Source organism: Amphiprion ocellaris, chromosome 9 (genome assembly GCF_022539595.1).
Source record: "Amphiprion ocellaris isolate individual 3 ecotype Okinawa chromosome 9, ASM2253959v1, whole genome shotgun sequence".
Lineage (NCBI taxonomy): Eukaryota > Metazoa > Chordata > Actinopteri > Pomacentridae > Amphiprion > Amphiprion ocellaris.
The window spans coordinates 25,527,358-25,551,301 of record NC_072774.1 but is presented as its reverse complement, the minus strand read 5'-3'; the positions used below and the strand labels follow the sequence as shown (position 1 = coordinate 25,551,301).

General features: G+C 40.0%; 2 protein-coding genes across 2 annotated transcripts; both read right to left on the bottom strand.

The window, feature by feature from the left end:
• Window positions 1–938: 938 nt before the first annotated feature.
• Window positions 939–11,774, bottom strand: LOC111573426 (terminal nucleotidyltransferase 4A-like). Its single transcript, XM_023277581.3, has 12 exons — window positions 10,856–11,774; window positions 10,537–10,660; window positions 7,689–7,735; window positions 6,284–6,404; window positions 6,038–6,145; window positions 5,822–5,950; window positions 5,067–5,280; window positions 4,594–4,720; window positions 4,298–4,401; window positions 3,964–4,142; window positions 3,612–3,749; window positions 939–3,468 (listed from the first exon to the last, which is right to left on the bottom strand). The coding sequence occupies exons 1-12, from the start codon at window positions 11,548–11,550 to the stop codon at window positions 3,034–3,036; spliced, it is 2,421 nt and encodes an 806-aa protein (XP_023133349.2). The 5' UTR covers window positions 11,551–11,774; the 3' UTR covers window positions 939–3,033.
• A 1,149-nt stretch (window positions 11,775–12,923) lies between these two features.
• On the bottom strand, window positions 12,924–23,294 carry ice1 (KIAA0947-like (H. sapiens)). The gene is made up of 20 exons (XM_023277591.3): window positions 23,079–23,294; window positions 22,849–22,907; window positions 22,035–22,146; window positions 21,772–21,848; window positions 21,644–21,681; window positions 21,435–21,517; window positions 21,236–21,312; window positions 20,958–20,995; window positions 20,752–20,834; window positions 20,616–20,652; window positions 20,306–20,362; window positions 20,101–20,184; window positions 19,607–19,959; window positions 16,852–19,242; window positions 15,955–16,123; window positions 15,493–15,653; window positions 14,955–15,145; window positions 14,734–14,834; window positions 14,549–14,647; window positions 12,924–13,686 (listed from the first exon to the last, which is right to left on the bottom strand). The coding sequence occupies exons 1-20, from the start codon at window positions 23,166–23,168 to the stop codon at window positions 13,448–13,450; spliced, it is 4,539 nt and encodes a 1,512-aa protein (XP_023133359.2). The 5' UTR covers window positions 23,169–23,294; the 3' UTR covers window positions 12,924–13,447.
• Between the last annotated feature and the right edge of the window lie 650 nt (window positions 23,295–23,944).

The following is a 23,944-nucleotide window of genomic DNA, read 5'->3' as shown; positions in this document are numbered from 1 at the left end:
GACTGTGTGTGCTTCATCCTTTAGAGGCGAACATGCATTTAAATACACACACAAACCATGTTGCGACACTAATTGTGCATACAACTACTATGTGTAACGGCGACTCAATTTCACATCAGCACACCAATAAGATTGACCCCCATGTCGGTGTGTGCAGATTACCAACACATGATCGATGCCATCATCTAATCTGGTTAATAAATCCATAAGGAACAAAGAGCCAGCTTTTAACTATATCATGGACTATAGCTGTGCCAGAGTATCACCGCTGTGTAATCAATGAAATCAGTTCTGAGAAAGTGGATGACATGGATTTAGGGTCTAATTTCTGAGAGCCTGAGTAAGCTAATCTGAATGAAAGAAAAAGGGGGTAAAAAAAGGGCCTCAGGGCAGATGCTCTTTTCCATTTCTCTCAATTGAAATAAAACGGCCACAGTTTTTAAGCTACTAACCCTCCAGCGACTAAACTTTCAGGAGTGATTTTTAGTGAAGCCCTTCCCTTGTCATATTCTGCCTCCCTGCACCCTGCTGACAATCTGAAAGCTAACGGATGTGATGCAACTGAGCCAAGCAGTGATCCAGCAGTGCCCCCATCAGAGACCAGGAGGGATTACAGTACAGTGAAGATGCTCCTCAGTATCTCTGAATTTGTTCAACTAAAAGTACAGACTCAGAAAAGTGTGGGTTTTTTTGCTCAAAATGTGGGCATCCATGTGCTGCAACTCCACAACTCATGGCAGTGCAATAACAAAGACAACCAACTGGAAACCACATGAATGAAACCTTTACACACTTCAGCCAAGATCAGGCAATATGCAAACCTCATGCAGATGCTGAAAGACAGGTAGCCGAATAAGGAATTACTTACCTCTGTTGTAAAGTCACATTAACTTGCAGGCACAAGAACAAAAATAAAACTGTGCGCACTCAACTGGAAATGGAGTTTTAAAATGTTTATTAAAAAAAATAGAAAACTTACATAAAAAACAAGGTATGCATCTATTTGTCAGTCGTTTACACATTACAACCCATCCTTAACTACAGGGAAATGAGCTGGGGATTTGGTTCATGGCAATAGGATAACGACCTGCTGATTATCCTCAAGACAACTTGCTGAAAAGCTGCACTTAAAACGAAAGGGTAATGCCAACGGCATGATGTTCAGTCCATCAGTCTGATTCACAAGGTGTTACAGTTGACAGTTCACCAGACTGCTTTTGGCTCAACCATAACTCCTGTGACGGTGCATCTATGGGGTCCCAAGCTCAAGTCCTCTCGTGGATTGCTGTGTAAACTCTGTAGCTTTGAAACCTTGTCATACAAATACTGACTTTAAATATGGCAGAAGAAAAACCTCTGTGGAATATAAGGACCTCTCAACTGATCTCTAATTATTCTCATTGAATGAAAAAAAAATTCAAAACAAGAAAAATTTTAAAAAAAAATTCAAAAGAAAAAAAATTCAAGAGAAAAAAAATTCAAGAGAAAACAACGTCCAAAAAATGTTTTTTTTTCTTTAAAAAAAAAAAAAAAAAAAAAAGAAAAGCTGTGACATGATGCTAACAATCATCATTTGGCATCTGCTCCTGGAGCAGACACTCAGAAGCTGTATGTAAAAATAAAAGCCAAGTGACCCTGGCAGTGCTTACTGAAACAAATACGGAAAGCTCTGGCTACAGGAAAAAGGGAAGATTTGGTCATTTAAGAAGGCAGTCAACCTGTTGCTTCAACAGAATCAAAGGAGATATAAGGCAGAAAACAAGCACTTTGCTGGTAATAAGTAGCACCAACTATTTTTGAAAAGACAAAAGCAACCACAGCTGAAGGTGCATTTCCTCAAATATAGCGTACAGGTTCTTGGAAATACACCTAAATAAAACAACTAAATACCGGATGATATGTTTCAAATGAGAACTAGTGGTGGAGAAGTACTTGGACAATCAGTTGGCAAAATTTCAAGTGACCACAAAACAATGGTAAACTAAACATGAGTAAAATGTTGGCATCATGGAATTTTTGGCACATTTCTCATGTTATACCACAGCTCCCCCTTCTGTTGGAAAGCTTTACACACACACACACACACACACACACACACACATTCCTTCTAGGCCCTTAAATCCATCTATTGCACAGATCAATATAGTCTAGAAATAAAACAAAAAAGCAAACCTATAGTCGGGAGAACCCCTAAAATTAAACTAAAATGTGAAATAAATTAAATAAAAGCAAGTCATTATTGCACATGAATGCAACAAACATAAAATAAGGTGGCAATGTTTACAGTACAGAACAAAACATAGTAGTGCCAATGTGAAAAAAATCCCTCTGTGACGAAAACAACAGAACAAAAGACAATGACCAACAAATACGGAACGACTGATACATTCACACAAGTCATCACAGTTTATGCTCTTGAGACAAGGTCCATTTGTGCCGTCACACCAAAAACATTGTCAGCGTTGCGCTGCATAGGTAGAAAGGTAGTGCTTCGCTTCAGTCCAGACTACAATTTGTAGATGATAATTCAGGCTTAGAGCTCCGGATCAAGAGTCGAGCTAATAGTGAGTTGCATTCAAAAGACCGATGAGCCCAAATCCTGATAAGGCCCAGTACGAGTCAAAACTTCAAGCGATGTCAGGTTGATGAACCAGTTCAGTACTATGGCACATGATGTTCGAGTTGCATGGAAACACTTGACTGCCAACAAACCAGGAAGTAGCACTGCTGAGGAGACCTAGTCTGGGAATCAGTGATTCCTCAGTCAAGTCAAGTCTGTGCTGGTGTGCATCAAACTCTGAGGAAAAGCTTCTGACTTCTGACTGATGGAATTAAATATGCACAAAGACTTCAGACGTTCACAAATCTCCAAGAAAATGGGAGACAACTTGAATTGACTTGTGAATTGTAGCACAACACGGGTGCATCTGAGAGCCTCAAAAAGAAAAAAAAAAAAATCACCATCATAATCCCCTCATGACGGGCAGAGAGGTCTTCAACAATCAGTACAAGTTATTCTGCAGTTTCCTTCTTTCATCTGCTCTGGTTGAGAGCAGGAACATTGTCCCTCTTTCTGCGTCGCCAGGTGTTTCGGCTGTACTGCTGCTGGTACCTCACACCCGGTGCCGTCTGGACAACAAACCTGCGCTGAGGACTGAAGCTAGCTTGAGGGTGACCGTGGCCGTGGAGGTTCCCACCTTGGTTGTGCTTGAAGACGAACTTGTGTGGCTCGACTGAGCCATGGGAGTTGGCTCTCATGCTGTAACTGTGGCTCTGCTGGCCTCCGACATGGGGGTGGTGGGGGTGGTGGAGCTGGTGGAGGGGGCTGGTGGAGTTGGTGTGCTGGGAGACTTGTGCAGCTTGTGACGTGTGATGGTGCACAACACTGATGGGAGGAGGGTTCTCATGGTAGAACTGGCAATCAGAGAGGGAGGGCATGGTGACACTTTCTGGGAGGGGCATCCGGACCTAGAGAGAGGGAAGAAAATGCAATGAAAAGTCTGGTAATAAAGTGAGCTTTGCATTGCTATAATACAGTAGACTATACCAATAAAAAATATTCACCATGTCAATTTATTTTTTGTTCCAAAGATAAATCTGAGGTGACCAACCTGACAAGTAGGGTGGATAAAGTTTGCTGGATGTGTGGCCCTCAGGTCAGGAGTCATCTGGATCACTGAGTGGATCGGGGCCAGGGTGAGGGAGTGGAGCTGGACAGCACCATGACTGCTTTGAGGAGAATCAGACTCCTGGAAAAATGCATCCACAAGGTAACAACGTTGCACTGAAGGTTCAAAGCTTTAGCAGCTGGATTACAGTCAAATTGTGGCATCCCAGCTGCTGTGATCTGTATACAATTATGACTACAAATTCAATACATATTTAGGGGTTTATTGCATGTGTTGCCAAAGTGGTTGCAAGCTAATTATTTAGTAAATGTTTCAACAAAAAAAAAAACCTTACTATGTCACTTCCAGAGGAGGAGGAGAGTGAGCAGGCAGATGAAGATGATGAATGGTGCAGAGGGCTGGGGAGGAAGACGGGAGAGGGTGAGGGGGAGTCGGCACTGAGGGGGGAGGAAGAGTCTCTTTGATCCTCCACCAGCATCAGCCTGCCAAAATCCTGTTCGCAGGCCTCTACATCTGGAAGCAAACAGAAAACTACACTTGAAAGAAGTCTGAGATGATCTGACAGCATCAAGTGATGACATAATCGTCTCTTTGAGTGTCGCTGTGTCGAGCAGCAGGATAAAAGTTCCAGAGAGAAAATGCCAACCCAGAGATGAACATAAAGTTACCATGGTTCTCCAGCTTGGCATACTGCTTGGCTCCCCACTTCTTGATTGTCCAATCTCTGTAGGACAGGACCTCTGGACTGACTTTGATGATCCGTCCTAAAGTACTGCAGCACAAAACATTACAGTCAAACACCAGTGCTGAGGAAAACAATACAAAAGTGATAAGAAAAGCTAAATTGCTTCCATAAAAAAAAAAAAAAAAAAATTAAAAATTAACCCTTCAGGCATGCTTTAATTTGTTAACAAGGACAATAAAGAACCTCTTGGAGGACAGCTGCAGAGTTAAACAAACCAACCTGTCGTAATCTTTGTTGGGATATGCTCGAGCTAGAGGAGAGACACCATGACTCAGCACCATGTAGGCAAAGTCAAACACCTGCTTTACCTGCAGGACTCCATATGAACTCCTGCCCACATCGTTCCCTGTGAAAAATATAATATCTACATCAGACACTTGATAAGTTGTGGAAAATGCAACCACAATACAAAACTGCCAAGAAAAAAATGCCATGTAACACTTCTGATCTAATCTAAAAGGAGGATCTGTGCGCAAAAATCTAAATCGCATGTACTTCAGAGGACAATTAAAAGGAAATGAAGATCTAGTGACTGAAAGGCCAAAAATGTCACAATGTAACTACATATTTCTTTTCAGCAACCATAAATCAACTATCTTGCTGATATACAAAAACAATTATAAATCTGAGTGTATTACACAGCTGAACTTAAATACGTCATATCTGATCATCATTTTAAATTCCAGGCTCACCTGGCTGGAGCGGGTCCTCGATGCAGAGCATGGATGGCCTGTTCCCGTTCTCCATGGCTTTGGCCATCTCCTCCTTGGACAGGTAGGCTCCTCCGTTCTTCACCCGGATGCCCATCTTCATGTAGTTGAAATCTCGGCCGTAAAGCTCAAAGAACTCAATCAGCAGGATGCCCAGGTTAATGTTGGAGCGTCTCGTGTCGATCCGAGGGTGTAACTGATATTAACGGCGCAGGAAGAACTCATTATCTTCACTTTGTCACCAATTTTGTAACCAAATCCACTTTAAAAAAAAATCTGTTTTCTTGTTGTGATATTTTACACCTTTTTTCCCCCAGTATTTCAAATAAATACAAACACAAAAACATTAAATAAACTGCAACAAATTATACAGAGTACCACTAAGATCTAATTCTGTGAACGCTTCCATATAGAAATACATTTCAAAACTTTGGTTGAGCTCATAGTGATTCTAAATTTAACAATTTAGATTTAAACTCTTATTTGAAAACTTGTATTGCTTTATAGAAGTACAACACAAACTTAATTATGTGCTACGGTTCGATAATACAGCAAACACAAAAGCCATCATCACCTTATTTGAAATCACAACTCAGTTACTATACGAGAGACTTATCCATTTTATTTTATATTACAAAATCTGTAGTGTTTTGAGAAGACTGCAGAGTATGTACTGTAGATGTATTTGTATAATCTGGAGCTGAGGGCTGTGATGAGGACCATGAATGTTTGTTTACCTGCAGGAAGCTGATGGCCATGAGTATGAGGCTGTATGAGCTGATGCCTCCAGTGAAGACTTCATTCAGATCCCTCTGCAGGAGGAACTGCTTCAGGACAAAGATCAAAGGTGGCAGGACGGTGTACTTCTACAAAACAACGGGGAAAAACACTGTTGACTACAGCCAAATAAATACATTCATGTTAGCTTCATTTAAAAAGGCTACAGGGCTCACCTTCAGGTAGCTCTTGATGAACTGTGCTGCTTTGACTGCCGTCTCCACATTAAAGCTGATGTCCACTTTCACCTGTGTTTCGTGATCAGTGAGCTTGATGATTGGCACCTGAGGACAGGTCAGAAATTTCAATGGGATTAATTTCAAAGGGTTCCCAAGGTTTCATAATGGCGAAAACATTTCTTTTTTACTTTTAGGTTGTAAGCTCAGCTGTGAAAAGTAAACCGACATGTTTCGGTGACTTACTGTAGCTTTGTCCAGGACTTTGATGGGACAAGGACCAGCTATGTTCTGTTTTTTCAGGGCTTGCTCTAGTTCCTGCAGTGGGGGATGATCCCATTTTCCAAACACCACCAGGTCGATGTCACTGAGAACAAAGCCAAAAAATATTCTGTATCTCACAAACTTGTTCCCTCAAGTCCACACCAGAGAGTTGTATCATGAAGCAAGTTAGACAAAGCCAGACTTTCTTTGTGTAAGCTGGCTCGACAAAACCTAAAACCTCAGGAAAATATAAACATTTATTATGGAAAAAGCAGAGGAATGCTAGAAGAAAACTATTAACTGTGTATGTATTTTACCAGCAATGCACTCTCAATGCAGACGCTTATTTCTAAGGTGACAGTTCCACATTAGATTACTTAGGCCTGACATTATCACATAAGTAAAAATTATGCTATTTATGTACAAGTATAAAATCATGTGTTGTCTGCATCACCAACTGAATACATGGCAACACTTAGGGTGTGCGATACTGTAACTGCACAGCTTTGTTTAGCGGAATTACTATAAAACACCTCAACAGGTTTGCAGATATTCCCTTAGCTGAGACTCTGTATAACTCAGACAATAGTCAGGAAATTAATTGGTGAAAGTGTGTCGCTTCTTAAAGTTGATCTAAATCCAAAACTCTGAACAGAATCTCCTCCAGAGCAACCAAACTGGCTTTAATCCCAACGTACCTCACTAACCCATGCACCTTGCTTCATAGTGCATCTCTGTGCAGTCCATACTGATGTACAAGTTACAAAAAAATCATACCATCAGGGTGAAAGAACAACATGACAGTTTGAGAAATGAAGACTATTGGAAGTACAGCAAGAAATCAAAGAACAAATGGTAACTTCAACTGAACAAAATGCTGTTAACCACCTCTCAAAGCACAATCCCTTCCAAAAGATTGCCTAATTATACAAAGATGAAATAATATTTTAAAAAAAGCAGCAAATATTTCAAGAAATTAGTTCAAGATATGGTCATGTTAGAGCCTCAGTCCCATTTCATAACTAATATGTTGTTGTTACTGGAGTTGTGAATACAGCAGTGTGATGTTGCTGAGCATTACACTGAACAGTCGACTTGTTTCCACTCCAAAAATCACCCCAATTAATATTGTGACACACTGGCTGCAAATGAGGCTGCTGGATTTATTTAACTTAAAATGTGACAACAAAGTGGAAAGCATATGACTGAAAACCAGAGGCAAAATCTGTGTTTCCAGCAGCGTGGACAGCGGCGCTGACAATAAAATTCTGACAAGCATACCTTTCACAAAGTGCTTCTACTACCTAAAAACTAGCACACTGAGACATTTTAACAGAAGCCTATGTAAGGTCAGACTGTACAGGAACGGTAGCAAAGCAAATGTTACCTTGTTGGAAGATAAAGTCCTGTACTGAAGCTGCCAAATATCTCCACCTGCAGAGAACAAGAACAAATTAATACAAGTCTGGTTACAAGTTTCACTGCTCCATCCTTTCCCCCTAAAATAGAAAGACATCATACTCCAACTTAATAAAGTGTTACCTCCAGTGTACTGTGTCTGGGCTTACTCATACCATCGCAAAAACATCAGGTCAGGAAATATTAAAAGGTGTTAAAAAAAAAAACTACAAGTGAAGCCGTGACTTTGAGCTGTACAAATAAATATAACTGACAAGTAAAAGCTAATTTTTAAGCTATTAAAGTATGTCTATTAGTCCTCATTTATGTGGAGCTCAGTGAAAACAGCAGGACAGCTTGGAAAAGTTGCACAAAATGATATTTAGAGAGAAAAAAGGAAGAATGTAATTCACAGTGAGGCCCAATGGGATTTCTGTGGGCCAGGATTAGTCCAAAATGTTTACAATATTAACCCAGAAAAAAAAGCTGGTTGTTACAAAGTACACTCTGTTGGCAGCATCCAGTGGAAAATAATTCACTAATGTTACTTCAGGAATGTGACATGAATAAATGATTACATCTGCTCCACTCTGTTTGGACATATAGTGTAAACTGGGCTGTTGACTGGTTGCCATGTCGCAAAACAGGACACGTAAGCGCAGTAAAGCCGAGCATATAACACAATAACGCTGATTTACATGGTACATTACAGCTGTGCAATGTCATTTGCAAAGCAATAAACAAAAGTCAACGCAAGAAATAAAACATCGTATTAAAAACCAGGGTTACACAATGATAAAACCAGCACATTGAATATTTCAATAGCAAATAAAATTCGATTAAAAATCCTGCTGAAGTGTGGGGAGGAAAAAAAAAAAGAGTCCTGGTGAAGTCAGAGGAAGTAGAAACTGCTCAGCTGTGTATTGTCTTGGTATAATCTTGGCTTTAAAAGTGGCTGCGGTTAAATTCTTACCTCTCTGACTGCATCTTGAAACTGATTAGGTTATAACGTTACTAGCTTCATGAACAGGAAGTAATTCAAAGTCTGCCATCATCTGCAAAGTTGTGCTGTCAAAAATATCTAAATCATATATTGTAGCTTTACTCAGACAGCTGCGGTTGCACTAAATCATCAAGAATTTAAAGAGCAAGTTGCACTCTAAATTTACAACTAGTATTTCTCTGAAATGACTGAAAAAGTGCATTATTTTAACCATTTTATGAGACATAAAGGCAAAAATTCTGATGACAAAGTAGGCATTTTGATTAGCCATCTTAAAACAGTTCCAGGGAGTCTTCCTACCTCTGCAAACTGTACAATTGTTGGTCGATTTTTAGAAATTTTAAAAAGCATTTCACTACATTTCCATCAAGGCGACTTATACTTTTCCCCACTATAGAGCTAACTTTGGCGTGCCTGGGTGGGATGGTAAAGAGTCAAGACTTCACAGCTGCATCTGTGAAGAAAAACACTGGGTGTGTTCCAACATCCATACTACATACTATACACTATACTATATAGTGAGCCAGAAAAAGATTTGGTATGTCCCTATGCACAGAATGTCAAATGTAGTGTTCCAAAAATACCTGCATGTCCTAATACGCCCGGTTAGACTGCAAAGTACGCGAGTCGGCATGCTTTTCTGGCCATTCTGACCCACTATCCTCTGCACAGTTGCATCACATAGCTCATACAGCTCATGGTGTCTTGTGCAAGTCTGAGGTGCATTATTGTGACCAAGATGTGTGCATGAAACAGTTAAAGCATAAAGAAGCAGTTTATGATTCGGAAAGCTGTCAAGGTCATATGTAGAGCTCATTTTAGACAAGAGGATTGTGTCCATGGATATATGACAGAGTTTTGCATGGCCTGTGTGAGACAGGTAGCTTGTTCGGCTCTTTTGGTCCACACAGCGGTTTCAGGTCCATCATTAGCGGCCCCAGATGCTGCACTGGCTATGGATTAGTCAGAGATTCAACACAAAGGAAACAGAACTTTGCACTGACAGCTTTACTTTTGTAAACTTCATGTGTTGATTTATGTTTGACAAGCCAGATATGACTGACACTAGCTATGATCCTCACGCATCACTTCCTGTTATGGATCAGTATCAACATCCCAGTTTTAAATCGCCAATACTAATTGTATTGAGTCCTGATGTATGACACAAACTTTACTGAATTGAGATGTGACAGAAACTTAGCCAGCATTAACCGAAGTCTGTCTCTGGTTCTCCTCACACATTAGTTTTTCTCTTAATCCTTGTTTGTTCCTGGTCTCTGAAACCCATAAGACTCCAAGGTATAAATCTGCAGCCGCCATATGCTCATGAATATACATTTTCAACCTATTTAGTGTCAAATCTATAGCAAGGATGCATATTTGACATTGTTAAGAAGAGAGCAGTCAAGGTAGATTCAGTTCATGACACCATGAACAGGTTGTGTTCTTTCAAGGGAGCACAAAACTTCTCTAAATGTTATTGTAGTGATTATATCTAACCAAAATCCAGCTTCATTTTCCTACCACTTCATCCAGTGGGGTCGCAAACCTGCAAGTTGCATTTTGAAGTACTGTGACAGAGTCAACTTTGTTTAAAGACACAAATTTCTGCAACTTTAGCAAAAGAATCCAACACTGGATGCAGTAGGAAGCGTCCACTTACTGAGACCCATGAGGATGATTAGCAGCAGGAGAGAAAATGTGACGAACAGCACGGCCTCAAGAACTTGAACCACAAGTAATCAAGCATTGAAACCTGAGCACAGGTCAGATTTACATACAGTGTAGGCCAGAGTGGAGTACACCGGTAAGTATCTATGCTACTAGAACTCACCCTTGCTGTGGGCCACAAGTCCTTGATGACACTCTCTATTCTGTTCACGACGTCCCTCCTCATGGCCTCCTCTTCAGGTCGTGGTGACATGAAGCTAAAAAAGTCCACTATCTCTTCGTGGAGGCTGCAAAAAACAAAGGGAAATGAACTGAAATACTGGTAGATGCACATGCAGGAAGAGAAAAAGCAAAAATTCTGCATGTTTTGCACCAATATTGCACACATGTCCTTGCATTTGCATCGCAATGTATGCATTAACCGGCTAAAATTCTTCACTTTCAGATGCATATCATGACTCTGAATAAAATAGCGTTCTTACCCATTGATGCCCGGGCTGTACCTCCTGGTCTTCCACAGGCTGCAGGATGAATCCACGTACTGTCCGTTGTACTCGTAGGGCAGCAGCGGGTCGACTCCGGGGAAAGTGTTGGCTCTGTTCAGCTGCCTCCTGCGGCCGGACGGATGTGACTGGTGGTGGTGGTGGTGCTTGCTGCCGTGCTGGCTCTTCGTCCCGTTGGGGGTGTGGCCGCCGGACTGTTGCATGCTGCGACAGTGAACGGTGTGAACCGGCGCAGGAGGCTGTCGGTTCTCGTTCAGCTCGCCGTAGTGTAGAAACTGCTTGGCCTCTTCTGCGACGTTCAGGTTGTCGATCTGCAGACAGGAGCCGGATGGCGACGAGCTCTCGGCCTCCGAGTCCAGGGAGGAGGAGGACGGAGACAGCGAGCCTTTCCTCCGGACGCTCCCCCTCTCTCCTCCGCCGCCGCCGCCGCCGCCTCCGTCTCGCTTCGGCAGTTTCCTGAACACAACCCCCGGCGGCGGTGCTACATTTCTGCAATACTCGCCCTGTGAGTCCGTGGAGTTTGCATTTTGCACCACAAAGTTGAGCCGGTGGTGAAGGTGGTTGTCGACGCCGGAGTTCGCTCCAAATCCCTGAGACGTTTCCCAAATGTGCATCCACTGGGAATTGGCAGGTCCCTTCTGCTCCGGCTGGATCCAAGCGGTCCGGGGATCCATTGGACTCGAGTTGGCCGAGAACCTCTTCACGGGCAAAATGCAAGCAAATCTGACAAATTAGACACTTTGCACCGAAGCAAACCGATAAATCCTACCGCGCTGATTTACTTGTTATCCTCGAAGCGCTTCATGTCAGGAAACTGGTTCGGTTTTTCAAGCGGCTTGGCCAACTCCACTCCCCATGTAAGCCAGCCAATATGGCGCACCCAGCAGCACGGATCAGCGTCTGCGCATGTCCGAGGGATTTAAATCTTTGAACACGCCCCTCGACGCCGAGACACGCATCAAGCTGGATACATACAGAGCGGACAAAGCGGCAGTTGAGCTATTTAGTTAAAAAAATCATGAACACACCAATTCCAATTTTATGAACGAGTATACAAATAAGAAAATACACAAATGTTTAAACTTAGTTGGATATTTTCTGTCATTGTGTGTTAATTATTGCATATTTTTTAAAGTAGTAAACACACTTGCTTACATGTTCCCACTATTGATAACAAAAAATACAAATTTCAATTGAATACATAGACTGTACAGTCTATGATTGAATACTGTATCATTTAATGCAAACATCCATGTCAACTTCTCTTGCATAATCATAATTAAGTAAAAATATTTGAAAAATGTGTCGCTAGAAAGTATTTCCAAGCTTCACATTATGAATAGGTGGCAACAAAAGTTTATTTTCTTTATTAATAATTAAGGTCATTTAAAACAAGATATTTTTTTTGGCTTGATTATTAATTTAAAACAAGTTTTCAAGCATTCATTTAAAAAACAAAAGCTCTAGTGGAGATACCACATTTATTTGTGAAGGGACTAATACACCCTTGAAACTAATAACATTATTGTTATATGTAGAAAATATCCACTTTGCCAAAATGACTTGTAGTGTTTTACAATTTCTACATAAATATAGACATACGTACCCATACATTGTTATCTTATGTAGGATTTCTTTAAAAAAAATCTTGGTTTATGGTGTCAAAGCTATGTCTAAATTGTGTAATTTTACATTTACTCATTGGCATGTAAAAATGGGCAATGCTTTTATTTTGGCAGGTAGACCCGGAAATGGCAGCTCATAGTTATTTCCTCACTTGACAAATGAAACCCAGGCAGGATTGAAACGTGATGGTTATAGTAAATTAGCAGGATTATTAGTGACTTTTGATGTAGAGCTAAATGAGCCTTAATGTTCACCGAACAAGCAAACATTCAGTCTGTGGGTACAAGCAGCGTCTGTTTCTGTCAGAAGTCTTTCAGTTTTAATTAAAAACAAAACATACTAATATTATATCAAAACACAACATTCCCTAAGGCAATTCATGGTTTTGTAAAAGGAGACAGAAACTACAACACAACACACATGATTTCACTCAACATGTGGATATTTTAATTAGAAAAAAAACTAGAACCTCTTAAGTTTTGAACTGTACAAAACATTTACAACCAAACATTTGGCAGCTTATTTTTCATGAATGCAAACATTGATACCACATATTTACAGCAGCACATGTACACATTTTACAGTATTTACAGCATTTCATGAGCCCAGCAGAGAGGCAACAGGTTTAGTTTATTACAGGGTGCTGTGGACTCAAATACTAAGAAACCAAATTTTATTTTTCTTCATTAAAAATTGAGGTATTGTTTGCTGCAAAATTGGAGAACATTTCAGATTCAGAAGTGCACATAAGAAGACAAAAATCAGACATTTATTAACCCTGATGTAGACTTCAATAATTCAGTTAATTCAGTTAAAATGAACCTCCAAACACCCCATAATACTAAGCAGGAGCTTATTTGCGTTTGTTTAAGAGCTTAAATGTTGAACTACTTGATCATAGGCTGTAAGTCTGCAAGTTAAAATCAACATTAAGGTACTTGTATTTCATTTAAAATAGGTACCTGATGGTGTATGTACCTGTTTTGTGTCAGTTTGCACATTTTCAGCTTTGACCTGCCTGCAGACGGAGGCTAACTGGTTAATGCAGCTGGTGACAGCAGGAGGGACGCTGTGAGACATGTCTCCTCTCCAAGCTGCCAGGGCAGCCAGGGCTTGCTTGGGGTCGCAGGGAGAGAGATCGTGGATGCAGTAGATGGCTGCTAACTGGACCTCCCATGGCAGACCTGCAGTCAGAGACACAATATGATCAATATTCTTAATGCAAATCCATCTGCAGGTGGGCCACCTCTCTTTGACGTCTGGAGTCAAAACATTAAATGTGCTTTTCTTTAATGTACAACTCCTTTAAAAAACAAAAAAAAAACCAAAAAACAACCAGACATTTTACATATTCCTTGGGTATATTATATATTTTCCTTACAATGAAGCCCAGATTCTTCACAGCCACGCCAAATTTGGATTTACAATCAGTTTCTATTTGATCAAAAAGTTCTTTCAGGCTGAAAATTACACACACGTGATCAAATATGGTAAGACACTGTGCAAGCGATGATAATAATAATTATAACAAATATTTTTCCACATTTCTTTAACATTTTCAATAAAAAAGCCACAATGAAAATAGTTCATACCCCTTGAAATTTTCACAAATCTTTACATTTCAAATGGTCCCAGTGATTTCACCATGTTCTAGAGCATTCTTAGACCCTATAATTTGTATGCATGCATGGTATGGTATAAATATATATTTGCTGAATTGCAGTACTTGGTTTAGCTTTCTCTTGCGATGTCATTGTTGTGCAGCAAAATACCAACAAATTTCCTGTATTTGGTATCTTACTTCTTCTTACTGTCAATAAAGACAATTCTGATTATGAATAAACACAAATGTGGCTTGTGTGAGATATGGATCTGGTCTGAATGCACACAGGTAAATAAAAGCGTGCATATACATTAAAAAGATAACATATGTTTAAACAGCTGTGTTCAGTGAAAGGCATGTGTGTTGAAAACTGGCAGCCCTCTCAGCACAAAACAGATGCTGGTTACTAGTTACAGCCAAACCGAATCAATCACATCTCATACCTTCAGTGTGTCCCTGTTGACCAAACGTGTTGATGACGTTGGCAACAGTCAACACAGAGGAGACACATCTCTCTTTAAACCCCACTTGACCGAGGCGTCCTATTTAAAACAAAAAGACTATTAATTCTCCACAACTTACACGTCAGGCTTTTTAAAAATCTGAATAAAATAACAAAACAACTGACCGATGAGTCGGAGCACAGTGGCGACTGTCACATCAGAGATGGGTTCTTGTTGACTTCTTGGCTGTGCTACCCAAGAATTCATTAAAGGCCACAACTCCTTGCTGCAAAGACACACAGACCTCTTGGTTACACGTTTCACATTGATATTTATATATTTGGAAGACAACGAGTTAAATTACAGCATTAATCACTGCAGATTCATGTCTTACAAAATAACATACCCCATCACATTTTCATAGGTCCATTTCCACTTCTTGTGTGAACAAAGTAATTGCAGCGTGAAGACGTGTTCCCAGGATGCACCTCCCAAGTCGTCGCCATACCGACTGTGTTTTGTGAAGGAGAGATTTGACCCTGAGCGGATCTCAGACAGAGTTCTGGAGATCAGCTGGTCAATGTCATGGGGAGGACTCTGCAGCGATACAGGAAGATGAGGTATTAGAGGGTGCACTCTGCTTAATCTGAGCAAACATTGATAGGAAAGATGGGCAGGAGGAGATGATGGGATAAAAACATTTAACTGACTCAGGCCTATGGTCACACAGGTTAGAAATTAACTGGTGCTCAAAGCGAAAAGGCCCATAAACATTTATAAAACACATTTTTAAGTACATTATCAATTGATATTCATGCCTTTATGTGCTTAGATAGCACACTGTGGAGAGATAAAAGGAAATGAATCGAGGATATTGCAGTTTGAGCCCAAGATTATTATTATGCAGTTAAATACTGTGACAACTGTAGAACTTATAAAAATACCTTTTCCCAGTCCAGGAACATGGAAAGGCAGCTGAGAATCCCTTCCTCTGCTTTCAGTTTGGTGACGGTGTGAATGGCCCGACACAGAGAGCTGCTGTGTGACAGAACTGTCGGCCATGTTGTCACCATGAACAAAACTAGTTTAGCAGCATCTGGAAAATCTGCAGACAGGAAGGCAGAGATAAAACAACAACAGAGATTAATATGACTAAGCTCTAGTGATAATGACAAGGTGTGAGGTGGTAACATGGGAGAAGGTGCTTTGATAATTTCGCTAATTTCAATTTGATTGTTCAATAACTACTAACTATGCAATATTATGGGTCTTGGTCCATCTCAGTAAAACTTGCACTGTTTTTCTACTTTCAGGTGAAAGAGAAAACCAAAAAAATAACTGTCAAGTCGGGGTAACAAAGGTATGCAAAGTCTTTTGAGGAAGACAGTATGAGATAATGTGCTAACCTTCTGTGAGAATGCTGTAGGCCAGAATGTGAACCTTGTCCCGGTCCCTCTTCTGTCTGCAGATCCCTGTGTAGACTCTGCAGAGGGCCTGCATGTAGTTTCTGCTCAGCTCCTTTCTTTCAACTTTCAGTTTGTGCTGGATGGCTGAAATCATGTCATCTGCATTGTACTGAAGAGAAAAGAGAGAAAACATGAACACATGTGCATAAAACCATTTTCACACTAAAAAACAACCAACCATTGACAGTGATTTGTACTTATAATAATGATAATATACATGAGAATCACTTCTTTACCTGAACTGAACCAGTGCTGTTTCATTCACACACTACTGTCTCAATACAAAGACTTTTCCTCCTGACATACTTCTATTATTTTTAGCTATACCAGAGCAGAAAGTTAACAAAGATGAAAGATACTCAGTTTGGTACAATGCACAAATGGAAATAAGCCAATTCTGTCTATGTGAACACACTTTTTTGGTTGCAGCAGAACAGTGCAGGCCTAATGAAATGTACTAAATAGATTCTCTCACTCATTGGTTTCCGTGGACAATTTATCTGGTCATGAAAAGACATGGAGACAGAGAATTTCCAGTAATTTTCACAGATGAATAGAAAATGAACAGCACTATGAGATGTTAAATAATATTCTGGAAATTCATATTATATTAAAGGCAAGTAGTTTTGCAAGTTAGTGCCTTAAGTCTTGAAGTTCAACCTTGTCATTAATACAACATGATTAGGCATGTTTACTCCTTTAGTTTGGTTTAATAATGCATGTGAGACTAATGTCTTTTCAACTTGTAGCAAATAACTCAACCAACATCACCTAGAAATGTCAGTTTCTCTCCCATATATACACACACAATAAAATTCATTATAAAATTATACTAACCAAGCTGCTGTGGCAAATCTCAGAGATGACCTCCTTCTCCTCATCTCTCAGGACAGGCTTTTTGGGCATGTTTCCGACATACAGGTGGCTCTGGACCACCGGCAGCAGATCAAAGCATTGTTTTTCAATTTTCTTTAAAGCGTTAACGATGAGATTTTGCTCTGCAGGTTCTTCAGCTCTCATGGATGGAGATGGTGTCGTATTTTCAAGCCTCACAGTCTGCAGTGGAGTGGTCTCGTCTCCACTGCTTGAGGAAAAGGATAAAACCTGCTTGCGAGTAACAGCGGGAGAGCTGCTATCAAGCCTGAGACATTTGCTGCTCTTTGGCTGCGACAAACCTGCAGCTGGTCTTTTTTCTCCCCTTGTATCGGTCTTTGTGAAGGCTGTTGAGGTGGAGTTGATAGTTTTAAAGCTTGACTTCTGACTGTCTGTCGTTGTGGGTAATGCTCCAGTCTCTGATGAACAAATGCTGAGACTGACGTTGCCTCTGAGAATGCTCAGAGTCCGGGCACGGGCAGAGAGTTCTGGGTACATGGTGTCAAGAATCCTCATGGAGTTCTCCTGAGATGGACTGGTAGATGATGACGGTGAAGAATTCATTGCTGTCACAGGCAGACGACCGGGGACTGGGACAGCATGTTTTGGAGTAGCAGAGCCGAACTGAAGTGGAGATGATGGGACTCCATTTGGAGGAACTGGGCTGTTGAGGGATAATGAACTCAACTTCTGACTGCTGTGGGACTCAACAGGAGTGGCAGGGGAAGCCAGTCTGTCCATGGGTGAGGGAAACAAGATTTTCCCAATAGCCTGCCTTGGGCTGATCGATTTTCCTGTCTTTGGAGGTGTGTTCAGAGGGGTGAGGACAGGAGGAAGGGGAGGACCCATTTCAGAGAGAACATGGCCTAAACACTCTGGGTTTTGACTTGCAGCTGAACTAGGTGCGGATCTAGATTTTGCCTCTCTGATCATATCTGGACTTAGTTCTTCAGACACTTCTGTACAAGGCACAGTATCTTTTGTGGCAGCAGCATTCTGAATGAATGAGGTAGTGTTACCTGTGTCTATTCTGTCTTGAGGGAAGTCGCTGACGACAGCCTTTTCTTCTTCCAATAAATTGGAAACAGGAGCTTTTTTGTTCGTTGAAATCTGTTCTGTGTTTACATTAGGACTCAGTTTTCCTGGGTTTCGGGAACTTTCCATAGACCGCAGTTTTACAGTAGGTAGCAGACATGCAGGACTCAACTGCCTGCAAAGAGAATGTACGTTTTCTTCAAAAGCCTGACAGTTGACAGTATTTGTTACTTCAGAGTCTGAAAGGGAATGCCTGCTATCATCCAGTATTTCGCTGTTTATTGTCTCTATGTCAACACATGGCTGACCATAATTCTGGTCGTCTTGTAACTCGTCATGTTGGTTCTTTAACACTGGAGACTTCTCAGGAGGCAGAGGTTTACTGTCACCATTTGTCTTCAGTGGTGAAGTCGCTTCATCAATTCCTCCTTTAACTTGTGCTGCGTTCCCATCTTCCTTCTTAAGAAGCTCAATGGGCGCATCAATTTCAAGCCTCTCTTTATGGGTTTTATTGGAAACACTAGTGTTGTTGTCACTGCTACTTTGGGTACTTTCTTGCATTTCTGAGTCCTTGCAGGGAGACTCTGTGTTCTCCTGGAGTTTAAATGCAATTGCATCCTGACTGCCTTGTCCTAAACAACATGAAACCTGAGTACTGTTTTCAGCTTCTGAGCTGTTTTCAGGATTTGCAAACGTAGCTTCTTTCACAGGTTCAACAAATGTTGAGGAAGGAACAGGCTGCATATCTCCTCCTTCTTCTAATGTGACAGTAGCATCCTCTCCTCTGGGTGACTCTGCACCATTAGGAGCGACTGTTTTGGCATCAGGAACATCACTGGGGTTTGTGTCAACATCCATCATTATTGTAGTCTCCTGATCTTTGTTTACCTTTTCCGGACTTTCAGTAGTTAATGAAGCAATTTCAACCGAAACTGCTATAACTGATGGAGAAGAACATGAAGACAATGATGCTGATGCAGATGCTAAATGCATAAATGCTGACTGCGGCTGAGTTAGCTGATCTTCTTGATGATCTATTTTTGCATTATCCGCATTGGATTTGTCCTGAATTTTAGCACTGTCACTTAATCCATTGGAGTCTATTTCTTTAGACCCAAGTCCCCTTTCCTGTGTTATGACCACTGGCAAGTCCAAATTCTTCTCCGTCTCAAGAACAGAAGATTTTGGACTGTCTTGGCTCAACACTGACATGATGTGTACGGACTCCTCTTGTTTAACAGGAGAATCCTCAGAGAGTTTAGGATGATTTTCCGTTTTTCCATCACCCACCTCAAAAGATTCCATCTCCATGTCGGTGTCCTGAAAGAAATGAGAAAGCAAGAATCAAAGTTCTGAAAAATCACTGCACTATGGTGTGAGAATGACTAGGTTAACCAAACTCCTGCCTTAATAAAAATATTCTTCAAAAACACAATAAAATAGCGAATGATACATGGAACATTTGGACTTTGGATTTGATTAGTGGGCGACACGAACACACTTTTTGGAAAGTGATTTTCTCATTATATCTTCAATGACTTTTCATTCAACTATTTGTTACAATTCTGGCAGCATAGATATGCTGCATAAATGCAAAGCACTGGCTTAACATTACAAATATACACAAGTAAAGCTGCACGTAGTCAACAACAAAAACACATTATCAAATATATATAATTCTCACCGAATCTGGTAGTGGTGATATGCAGGGAAGCGGGGGTTTAAAGAATTCCATTATCTCTTCAATAGATATTTCAGGGCTGCTCATGTCAGAAGATGAATCATCTGTTATGTGTTCTTTGGACGACTGCTTGCCCTTTTTCAAACTGGCTTTTTGCTTCTTGTCACTTGAGCACTGAGGAGATTCTTGGTTTCTGATGGCAGGAATTGGTTTTACCTGTGTGTAAGTGGGTTTCGGCTGTATGTGGTCACTATGGTAACCACTGAGCTTGTGAGAAGCAGATGGGGACGTTTTACTAATATGAGATTTCAGTCTGTTTTGTGGAGAGGAAGGAAGAACTTGCTTGCAACTGGACTCTGAAATTAAAAGAATAAAAGACAATTTCATACATGTAAAATATGTAAAACTGACAAAAAATACAAACTGAAAGATCAAAATTCGCTGGTGTTATGTCGACAGCAATCCACAAATACACACGAGGGCTAATGTGGCCTTACCTGGAATGTGCAACAGGTTTGCCGACTGTTCCTGCTCTGGTTCCACACATGCCCATAAATTTTCTAGCAGCATCCGCACCTTTTCTGAAAAACACAAACAAAGCATTCGTACAATGAAAAAGTAAAAATCGATCTGCTTTTACTTTTAATGCATGTGTTTAGCTTGTCAAATTAATGTAAATAAGAGGTGAAATGAGCTGCATACCTTTGTCAACTTTAGGCTCTGCGGGTGCACTTGTTTGAGTTGTTGTGCTCCTACATTCTTGAGAAATAATATAGACATTGTTAAAATGCAAATTATATTTTAAGTCAGGAGCAGAATCTGTTGTTGAGAAAGACATTGAATAGGTCAAATTAACTGGATTATATGGGTAAATGTTTTTCCACTTATACTCTTAAAATTATGTAATCAAATGGATTTTAAAATGATAATTTTGAAGAATTTTAGCTATTTCAGGCTTCTTCGAGAAACAAGATAAACTTTAACAGGAAATAAACTTTTTTTTAATTTTTACCTTTACTCCTTTCTCTTTCCAGTCTCATCAGTCGCACCTAAAAACAAGAATTGACATTACACACAGGGGAAAGTCAGTTCAATGGTGTTAAAAAAAACATTGGTCAATTTGCTGTTCATGTAGAACATTACTGCACCTGGAGATCATTAATATTTCTCTCTAGCAGGGTCTTCTCTTTGGCCAGTTGAGATATTTGATAATTCTGTTTGCAAACTGATTCTGTAATGAGATCAAAGAAAACACAATTAAGCCATCAAACAAGCATTGACATAACACAGATTGAACACATCCATATGAACATATCAAGCTTCATATTGAGTAAAATCTGTTTTTAACACTAACCTTCAAGCACTCTCACTTTATTTTCAAGGTTGTCTTTTCTGTTGATGAGAAAACAACATGGAACCTTTTAGCACAATTTGCTTAGAAGACTTTCTTAAAAGAGAGAACAAACTATGAGTAATCATGAAACAGCAATAACATTGCATGAAACAAAGCTACAACAAGATAGAAGCACATTCCAACCTTTACTACCCAATTAAAAAAGCAACACGAAAAAACTATAATATATATGTTAATATGCATAAATACATATTTTTAAAGCAAGTGCAAATTCTTACATGCTTGTTAGGTTGGCATTCTCCTCCAACAACTTTTCAACTTGATCTGCTTGTGCCTGGGACTTCTTCAAAGACGCCTGAAGAGGTGAAAATAATAACGTACAATTTACTAACCTGAATGTTAGCAGGTTAGACAAGCTCTTCAGAATAATCTTCTTTTTTGGTCAATTGTGAGAGTATTGTACATTAAGTTGCTTACCTGTGTTTTTAGCAGATCATTCTCCACATCAGTCTTTTCCCTCTTCAGCTGTGCATTTTCAAGTGACTGTGTTTCTGTCACATCTAAGATTGTTTTACAGATAATTACAAAACAAAATGAGATAAGCTTCTAACACCTTTCAACACATTATGATTCACAAATATCCAAGTCTTCCCAATTAAAATGTAGAGCGTGAGAATGCAAAGTACCTTTCACATTTTTCAGCTGCTCTTCAAGCTTCTTATTCCTGAAAGACACAGAAAATGTTATTTAACATTTAACCACAAACCCCACAATTATCTGCACTGTCAGGATTATGATTGGAACCATCACTTACTCTGCTATTGTCTTGTTGTTTTCCTGTTTCAGTTTCTCCATCTCTTCAGACAGCTGCCCATAGGCCTTAAGAGCACCCTAATAAACATAAACACAAACACACTCAGAATATCAGCATAGCATCACAAAAAATAGCAAAGTTTAGGCAAAGGAATAAAGAGATAAGTGGGGTTTATGTATGGGAATTATATTAAGATGCAGATCCCTATTATAATTTGTCATAATAATATTATTCAAACTGGATTCCACAGAGAAACAACCTACCCTCTTTTCCTCCAGTTCTGCTTGCACAGATTCATAATCGGCAGTCTTTTTCTCCAAAGTAACCAACCGGATCTGCAGCTCTTCCAGCTGTTGTTGAAGCCTGATTGTGTCACTGCATGAAAGATGTTGAGAACGTGAATGAGTTAATCCGGCTGCATGCAAAATTAAAAATTGTATTATATGTATTATTATTATTATTACCTAGGTTTACAGATCATAGACATATTATAGCTGTTTAGTCTGTGCACAGCTAATTCTCGTAAGTAAACAAGGTCTAGACAAGTACGATGCACACATGCTGTCAGTTGACAGTTTTCAGAAATGTGAACCAGTTTAGATTATGTTTTAACATATTCAGGTACATTAATACTCCAACCGTTTATCATGGCATCTAAATGGGGAAACAGCTACAGAATCTTTCACATAATGTAACATTTAATCAGTCACTGTATTCAATTTATTACTATATTTAGTGAAAAACTAAATCTAAATTACACAGTGAAAAAGAATAAAACTAATGTTTACCCATTAGCCGGAAGTGTTTGGCTAGGACACAGAAAGCACATTAAGACACGTTTGGGAATAAATTCCTAATTCGGATGCACAATGATTATAAATTATACATTTATCAAGTTCGCTTACAGTTGATATCTGTACCAATCTCAGTGCAAATCCAAATGCTGTAGCTCTGTTAGCGTCTTGAATGTTTCAAAGTAAAGCGTTAATAGTATCCGACTATTTTCACAACTGGATAACAGCAGTTTCTCTATGTTGAGACGCGTTACCATGGAAATTATTATTCGTTTATACTCACTCCGAAACCGTTATCTTCTGTTTCAGTGCCAGAAATGACGACACATATTCTGTCAGGCTCTGCGTTCAGACAAAAACAAAACAAACATTAACACATAATGACCAAGTCGTTAACTTGAACCAATAAGATAATAACACAACAAGCCATAGTGTCGCAATCACTGCACACTATTTATACCCAGTCTTTAAATATGAAACCTAATGTTTTCATTGCCATAAATATCGTCTGACCTGGTGCAAAACAGAACAGTTTTGACAGTTTCCAACCGTCGCGTCTGCGGCGATTGCAACCGTTTTGGCCTGACTGTCTCCTGGCATCATGGTAAGACCAATTCCACCGAAATAAACCCACACAGCCGTTATTTATCTTGTACAGAAACAACCGTGTCTCAGTGTCACAAATTCCAGGCAAGTTCAAAACAACTTCACATTTTCGCGTCTCCCACGTTGATCAAGGACCCCAGTCAGGACCCGCCTCCCCCCATAGGGAGGTCTGCGAAATGCCGGTAAATCTGAAATCAAACAATTATTAATACAATATTTATTATTCGAATATATTCAGATTCGTATATGTATGTAATTGGATATGAATGACCCATCCGTTCAAACAAACAATAATTTTCTTTTAGGCCTGGATATAATTTTCGCACGCAGTCGGATTTTCCTTCAGGCATTTCATTGTGGTGCACTGCTAATGCGCATGCGCTCCAGCGTGTGTCCAACCAGGCCCTTACAACCGTTTCGTTTAGAGATAATCCACTAAACTTTGCTGATAGTTTGCTAACAGTGGTAACGAAGATTTCTGGAGGAATTATTGCGATGTAGTAGAAATCGTCCTTAGTATCGAGACGTTTTGAGTCAAAAATGGCGACACCTGCTGGACAAATGGGCTAAACGCGTCAGCACGGTGGAACGAATGAAACAGAAGTATTCTTTCTGCTTTTCTCCATTATAGTGTTCAGTAGTGCATGCATTATGAAGAAATAGAGCGATTTTAGACAGTTTTTAAATATCCATCCATCCATCCATCCATTATCTATACACCGCTTAATCCTCACTAGGGTCGCGGGGGGGAGCTGGAGCCTATCCCAGCTGAC

Excerpts from the sequence above, each read along its gene's own strand:
- LOC111573426 (XM_023277581.3), bottom strand. The coding sequence starts at position 11,550 with ATGGATCCCCGGACCGCTTGGATCCAGCCGGAGCAGAAGGGACCTGCC. Across the intron at positions 7,736-10,536 it reads ACTTGTGGCCCACAGCAAGG|GTGGAGATATTTGGCAGCTT; the intron begins GTGAGTTCTAGT and ends TGTTCTCTGCAG. Across the intron at positions 4,143-4,297 it reads TGCCAAGCTGGAGAACCATG|ATGTAGAGGCCTGCGAACAG; the intron begins GTAACTTTATGT and ends GTTTGCTTCCAG.
- ice1 (XM_023277591.3), bottom strand. The coding sequence starts at position 23,168 with ATGATGCCAGGAGACAGTCAGGCCAAAACGGTTGCAATCGCCGCAGAC. Across the intron at positions 21,849-22,034 it reads CAGAACTGGAGGAAAAGAGG|GGTGCTCTTAAGGCCTATGG; the intron begins GTAGGTTGTTTC and ends TATGTTTATTAG. Across the intron at positions 20,996-21,235 it reads AATGCCAACCTAACAAGCAT|AAAAGACAACCTTGAAAATA; the intron begins GTAAGAATTTGC and ends TCTCATCAACAG.